The 7,913-nt window shown below is 36.7% G+C and overlaps 1 protein-coding gene across 5 annotated transcripts in view; it reads left to right on the top strand.

Annotated features, from left to right (window-relative positions):
• The first annotated feature begins 540 nt into the window (after positions 1-540).
• Positions 541-7,913, top strand: part of RAD18 (RAD18 E3 ubiquitin protein ligase) — a 105,277-nt gene continuing 97,904 nt past the window's right edge. For 4 of the 5 annotated variants that reach the window (XM_031954440.1, XM_031954453.1, XM_031954446.1 and 1 more), the window contains exons 1-2: positions 541-684; positions 5,360-5,441. In XM_031954440.1, coding sequence (XP_031810300.1) covers positions 634-684; positions 5,360-5,441 — 133 coding nt within the window. In that variant the 5' untranslated portion in view covers positions 541-633. The remainder of the gene's footprint in view (positions 685-5,359; positions 5,442-7,913) is intronic. The other variant, XM_031954461.1, reaches the window with a different exon arrangement.

The raw sequence follows: 7,913 nt of genomic DNA, 5'->3' as shown, positions 1-7,913 counted from the left end.
TCTCTATCAATTCCACAGACTTAGCACCTTGTAAGAATCCTTTGTTTCAAGTTCTGGCCCAGGGCATCTCCTTGTAGGATCAGATTAATCATACTGAACCATGCTAAATTAGATAACTGTTGTCTCTATCAATTCCACTGACTTAGCACCTTGTAAGAATCCTTTGTTTCAGGTTCAGAGTTCTGGCCCACAACAGCCCAGAATTTAAACCGGCCTCAGACACAGTGTGTTTCTGGCCAAATCGCTTAACTTGTTTGCCTCAATTTCCAAAGAAATTGGGATAATTAAAGCACCTGCCTCCCAGGTTGTTGTGGGGATAAAATGAAATAATAATTGTAAAGTACTTTGCATGCTTTAAAGTGAGGAGAAGCCCAGTGCACTTGCCCCTCACTCTAAAATTCAGCTACCTATCCTTTTCTTTGGGAAGTCCCTCCCTGACTCTGATTAGAGAATTGGCGGGGGTTTAAGCTGCACAGCAAAGGACTACAATTCCCAGCAGCCCTTGCGCTCCGGATGAATGCCGGGGCCGCGGCGGTAGTGACGTACCGCGAGGGCGGGTAATTTCGAGTAGCGGGAGAAGAGCGGTAACCGTTGGTAGTGGCCGTCCTCCGATCTGGGGCCCCCGGAGCCGCGATGGCTCAGCCAGACGAGGATCGGTGGCCTTCGCGCTTGGTCGACATGAAAGTGAGTGCGGCGGCGGCGGCCCCGGGGGCCCGGGGACCCGGGGATCCCGGGGCGAGGAAGGCGCCCCGGGCCTGGCCGCAGTGGCCTCCGGCGCTCTGGAGGGGCTGAGGGGGCAGGGCGGGCGTCCCTGCCCGGGAGGCAGCCCCCTCTCCCTCCGCCCGGGGCTCACCTGCCCCGTGTGTACTTTGTTTTGCTGTTGGGGGCGGTGCTATCGCGAGTACCCGGCGCTGGCTCCGGACTGGCCGGAAGACCCGAGTTCAGATCCCGCCTCTTGACAGTTTCTGGCTGGGTGAGGGGCCTGTGCGGCTCCCTCAGTGCTGTCACTCCGGGACCGGGGCTGTCGGAACTCCGAGCTCGGGAGGGGGAGGGGGAGGAGTTGTGGTTGTTGTGGTGGTGCTGGTGGTGACTGAGGGAAATCCTGTCTGGGAAGCGTGTAGCCCCGAGGTGACCCCGGCAATAGCGATTGCGAGACTCTGTCCTAGGTGCTGGACAGCGCTGTTTGGGTGTCATAAAAGAGAGCCGGAAAGTTGTGGCCACGGCATACTATGGATCCCCAGATATGTTCCCGCTGTACGCAATGCCGGCTGTGTAGTCAATTACCACTCTTTCCTTCCCCCATTTAATACGCGCGCATCCCTCTGCCATTTACCTAGAATCTGCATATAATTAGCATAGAATATATGTGTATTTGTGCACGTACAGTTTCAGTATGCATACATGTGTCGGTAGAGTTGTGTGGGTGCAATGAAGTAACTGTAAAGTGCTTTGCAAACTTTAAAGTGTTTACTATCAATGGAGAGTCATGAGTAGCATGGGTAGTAGCACATGCAGATTATTATTAATTAATTAGCACATATCGTTTATTAATGAAAATCCATACATATTCATGTGGGATGTCGCTTATATAGCCCATATATACTTACATATTTGTTTATTATATAATCATATAGTTGATTATATATAACGATAACTTCTAATTCTATAATAATTTGTATATTAAATACAAGTTTGTATATTGCCATTTGTACATTTCTATATATTATTACATAAAGGATGTTCTTTAATCATTGATGATTAATAATGATATATAATTATTGGTGAGACATAATACATATTTAACATTGTGGATATTATAATTGACTTTGGAATTGATTTAAACATAGAAACTAAAGTAGAAGATGCCATAATAATGGAAGAAATTCATAGGTATTATGATTACTCTAAATTTGACTTTTAATGTTTAGTGTCACTTATCTCCCCCAAATTTTCATGAAAATGGCCCACATACGTATAAAGACTATCCTTGAGGAAATTCTGAGAAGGTTTCATAGTTTTCCACAACAAACTACATCTTTGTAGTTACAAGTTGGTGTAGAGATTACAAGGTGCCATTTTGTTTTGTTAAAAATTTAAAAAAAATTTTTTTAAACAAAGTAAATCCTTAAAATAAAGAGATACAACAGCAACAAAAAAGGCACAACCACAAAGGTAATTTTGTTCTTTGGCCCTGCGTATCTATATTAAGCAAGGCATAAAATTGGGAGATGATGCTTGTCAAAAGGTGATGACCAAGTACAGAGGCTAATTAGGCAAGTAATACCTTATAGATGCTCCTGGAGGACCACCTCGTGCTGATTTCTCAAGTATTAAAAAGTATGCCTCCTCATTGTGATCCATAGTTATGCGAAAGAGATTCCATATAGGAAGAACAAACTAGAAGGAGAATCCACATTCATATAAGTAACTCCATTACCTATGGAGTTGGGTCATCTCTCTTTCTTCTCTCTCTCTTCTCTCATGATATAAATATATACATATATGTATGTATAAATGGGGCAATATATATGTTTAAAACGTGGAAAATGACCTGATCCCCAAATTGAACAAGAAGAGAGTAGGCTGATTTCATATGAGAATGGTATATTGCTTTCAATGATTTGACAGTGTTTTCTTTTAATCCCAGTATTCTCCTAGCAACATGATGTAGTAGATACAGATCTGGCCTTGGTAGTCAAGTCTTGCTTCTGATATTTAGTGGCAGGTGACCCTCTGCCAATTCTATAATCTCAGTGTGCTTCAGGCAGCTCTCTGAGACTAAACTGTTGAACAGGTACTGCTCTGCCTTGGTTAGGGAGTTTTCTCAGTAGAACTTTCTGAAGTCACCTTTGTCTCTCCCTGTCTGCCTGTATTCATGGCACAGTCTTAGACAGATGCTGAAGCAGCTTCTGGAACTCCTCTGAAAAATATCTTTGGTAAAGATAAGCACCATAATCTGAAATACTCAAAATCCTTGAAAAAAGGGAAGTAATATAGTGCAAAGTGCTCTGGACTTGATAATCATGGGGTGATCTGGACTTTACTTGTGAGCAACAGTAGTAGCTCACATCCAATGAGACTTGAAGTTTATACATAAGTGCTGTTTGATTCACAATAAGCTTGAGAGGCATCTGAAGTGTTTTCTTCATTTTGCATGTAAGGCCTCCAAAGGTCAGAGAGGTAGATTAGGTTGCCTAAGGCAGCACAATTTTTAAATGGCAGAATTTGAATTTGAATTTATGTTTTTTTCCACTCTCAAGTTTGGTATGGTCTTTCTGGACTGTCTTCTACACTCGTATTCACCACATAGACTTAGGTAAATTACCCTTCCCCCCCAACAAGCAGTTACTAATTGTTTTTGTTATATACTAGATATTAGTGTTAAGTGCTGGATATGTGCAAAAGTTAAAGACAATTCTTGGTTTCAAGGAGTTTGTATTCTAATGAAGGGAGCTTCAGTCATTTTTTACTTGTATCAAACTCTTTGTGACCTCATTTGGAGTTTTCTTGCTATATATATTTATATATATTTCATTTTCTTCTCCATTTTACAGAGAAGAAATGGAGGCAAGTAGAGTTAAGTGACATGCCCAAGGTTACACAGCTAATAAGTGTTTGAAGCCAGATTTGAGTTCAGGAAGCTAGAATTTTCCTGACTCCAGTCTTAACACTCTTATCTGCTACTGTACCAGCTAGCTGGAAACAGTATCTAGAAGGAAGCTGGAAAGTATGTGTGGGAGTTCTGTTGGGAGGGAGAGTATGAGGAAATCTACAGAGTGAGAAGACCAGAATGGATGGAACTTGTGGGATGAGGAGAGTACTGTTACTTGATGTGGAAAAAAACCAGGGAGTCAGGAGTGGAGCCCAGAAAGTAAATGTCTCTATTTCCTCATCTGTAAAATGAGAATAACACCTATCTTAGTTTCTCTACAGACTATAGTGGGAATTTGAGATGATATCTGTAAAAGTATTTAAGATGATATAAAGTGCTATGTTAAGTGTAAGGTATTATTTTGAAAACATGAAACCATATTTCAAAATAATATTCAGTTGATCAATTGGTATGCATTTTATAATCACATATACCACATATACCAGGTGTTGCTAAACTCTGGGGATTATAAAGAAAGGCAAAAACAGTCTCTGCCTAAAGAGGTTACATTTCACTGGGGGAGAGAACATATGAATAACTAGATACATACAAATTTTATACGCTATAAATGGAAAGTGATTTTCACAAAGAAAACATTAGCAAGTTGGATTTTAGCTTTGATATTTACTTATTTTAACTTAGCATATTATCTTGGGTAAGTCACCTTTGTGTTCCTCAGTTTCCTCAACTGTAAAATGGGTACCTACCTTATAGCGATATTGTGAGGATCAAATGAGATAATTTTATAAAAGTACTTAGTCTAGTGCTTAACACACAATGAGTGCTTTGGAAATACTTCCTTCTCTTTCTTTCCCCTTTCCTTATAATTGCATTTTGAAACCTGTAATAGAATGTTGCCTTTTTGGATTTCTTGAGTTCAGCAAGGATTCTGTTTCCTGGACAACCCTCCCTGGCCCAAATGATACTCTAGGCAATTTGTCTGACAGCCTTCCCTTTGGTTCTCTAGTCCTTTCTGGGTCTTTTAGTGCTGTTTTTTTGTTATTTTTTAAGTCTTGTGTATTGGAAATGGCACTGGATTTCAGGTTAGCAGGCCTGGGTTCTTGGCCCATTGCTGTAATAAGCATTAGCACATGAGGAAAATCATTTAATAAAAAATCAGAGCTTTATATAGTGAATTAGGATTTGTGAAGTATTTCACACTCGATCACATTTGATTCTTTTAAGAACCCTGTGAAATAGGGACTATGCCTGGTTTTTTCCCTATTTTCTGATGAAGACATTGAAACTTAGATTCATTGACTTGCCTGTGGTCATGTAATTAGTAAGTATCAGAAGTGTCTCTGATTTCTGAAGTTCATAGTTCTTTCTGCTATCTTATGCAACCCTTTATGACCTTTATTTTTTCAACTATGAAATGAGGTTCTTGAACTAGCTGGTCTCTTATGAAATACCATTTTTATAATCAGCCTCTTTTGATAGCTTGTCCTGTTAATTTTGGGCTGTCAGCACAGAGAAGCAGAAGAACCTTATTGATGAGCCAGATACCTCAAGCAGGAACATAGAACACTGAACAGATGAGAAGAAAAAAAGGATTGTTACATTCTTTCCTGGGGGGAATTTAGAAGGAATGTTTAGTATAGTAGAAAGTTTCATTTTATAAGATTTGTTGCCTAGTAGTAATGCTCATGTATGTTTCCAACTTACTTAGAAACTTTAAAGTATTTTTGATGTATTTTTATTTTTCAGGCAGTAGATGATTTGCTGAGATGTGCAATTTGCTTTGATTATTTCAACATTGCAATGATCATTCCTCAGTGTTCACATAACTGTAAGTATAAAAATATTTTCTTGTGAGAATGTGTGAGATGTATTTTGTGCTATATCAAATGGTATTTAGCACTGACAACTTGGGGTACTGCAATAAAACATATCTGATATATGGCTTCTATTTAATAAATTTTTATAATGTTCCTGTTTTTGTTTTTGTTTTCACTCCATCATTTCTTCCTTCTTTTTAATCTCTTTTTTAGTACTGAAAATAAAAAAGGTTTTGGTCACAGCATAAGGTATTTTTGTTGTCCAACATTCATAGAACAGGGTTAACATTAACCTCAACTTGGAAAACAAGGCATATATAATTAAAATGAAATAAAACTAAAAAATAAAATTGGCTAGCCAGTCATTAATTCTTGAGTTAGAGTTATAGGACTTGAAAATCTTTATAAAATTAAGACAAATGTACATTATTTATTTATTTATTTTTTAGTGAGAGAATTTCAGACATGAAATAGCAATTTAAACTGTTCTTGAATTTCATTTGATAGCTGATTCTGGAAGGAGTCATGTGTTACAGTGTATTTATCTTTTTATTTATTCTTCCAAATTAATAATTTTGAGGAGTGATAAGTGCTTAAAAATTCTTTATATAATTGCATAAAGTATTTACAATGAAGATGCTAATCATTGTTCCAATTTTCAGTTATTAGGTATTCAGTTTTTGTATCATCTAGATCTAATCTTTTCCAACTTCTTGTGTTAGGTGAGGGAGCATGTAAAATTTATACCAGAATTTGGATTGCTACTAGGTACAGCTATGATGAAATGCTTAATGAGAGATAGTGTTTGAATTATAGAAAATTACAGGATTTGGGAATTGTCTTTGGATTTCCATTTTACCATGCCATTTTTCCTCCAATTATAATAATGAATGCTTAGAGTTGCCAATCTATCGCTATCTCAAGTGTTTTTTATCAGCAAAGAAGAGAACCTTGTGACTCTGCCATCCCTAACCAGCCCTTATTGTTTTAATGTATTTCTTTTTTCAGGAGATTAATGATGGGGGCTTTTAACTTCCAGAACTATTCAGATGTCCAAAAATAATAGTTTCTTTTATGAACCTTTTGTTTCAGTCCTCTGAAATTCTGAATCTTTAGTAGGTCTTTTTTTTTTTTTTTTAAATGATAAGAGGATAAAACACTATTACAGTTTCTCTCAAATCTCAAAGTAGCTTTGTCTTTAGTGTTGTTTTAATAATTTAAATACCTTCAGTGACTTGGGTGAGTTGGTTTAGTTGTTTCACTCAACATTCATTGCATGTTCCATTAACATTGTCCAAGGTGAATTGGAATCAGTAATCTAAGGGCCTTTCCATTTATTAAGACTGAACTTTTCTGGCATGTTCCACTTTCTATTCTACTCCCTTTTTTGTTTTAATTTTGCTCTGATTCATTTATTTTGGATATATATAACAAGTACTGCATTTAAAATTCATTTGTGATTGTCAAGCATTTGCAAAGTATAGATAAATTAATTCAGACTCATGCAATTAGAGAGTATTTATGCTATATAATTTTCTACACATAAATCCCGTGAAATGGAAAATTCTCCTTGTAATGCATTAATAATCTTAAAGCATATTTTTCTCTTTCTTTGTAATTAAAGATCTTCAAAATATCTGTTTCTAGATTACCACTTAAAATAACTGTTATAAAATTAAATCAGGAGTAGGAGGCACCATTTTGCTCTTGAGAACCCTTGACCAACAGGGGAAAAATTATAAATGCAAGCCATCACAATTTAAGTGAATGGATATGTATATATTTAGAATTAGTATAAAGAAATGAATATATTCCCTTCAATACCTTTTTAAATGAAAAGGAGAGCTTTATTTAACAATCATTTAAAGGGATAGAGGAGAGAAGGAAAACAAAGAAAGTGAAGAGAAAATCAGAATTGAGAGGCTCAGTATATTCTGAAATGAGTGAGCAATTTGGAGATTATTGTCACAACCACTTGGAAACTTTTTATTAGTTTTCTATTATCTTTAGTACTTTGCTACCTAGGAACCATAATTTTTGCTTTCATTTAAAAACTTTATAGTTAATTCCTGAAATAAAGCTTTATTTTCCCATGGAACTGAGTCTCAAGGTTTTGTACTATTTGAAGAAACTGTTTAGGATTTAGAATTTACGTCAGAACTTTAGGGAATATTACTCCCTTTTGATATTCATAAAATCCCAGAATATAAAAGCTGAAAGTGACTTTGATCATCTAATTATATTCTTCTAATTTTATATATGAGAGAAATGAAACTGAGAGAGGTTGTGTTTGACTTGTTCATAAGTAATTCAAAGAAACCCAAATACAACTCTATTGTTCTTACCATCCTTATTGAGAATTTAGAGTTGTCTCTTAGCCATGCTTGAAAATTTTATTAAAATTAGCCTTTATTTTATGATTTGGGGACTTTTTATTTTCTGCACATTTTATCCTTGTTGGTTCTTAGTTGGTGAGAAAGACA

Source organism: Sarcophilus harrisii, chromosome 1, assembly GCF_902635505.1.
Source record: "Sarcophilus harrisii chromosome 1, mSarHar1.11, whole genome shotgun sequence".
NCBI classification, from domain to species: domain Eukaryota; kingdom Metazoa; phylum Chordata; class Mammalia; order Dasyuromorphia; family Dasyuridae; genus Sarcophilus; species Sarcophilus harrisii.
The sequence above is the reverse complement of the archived record's forward strand: the minus strand, read 5'-3'. Positions and strand labels throughout refer to the sequence as shown.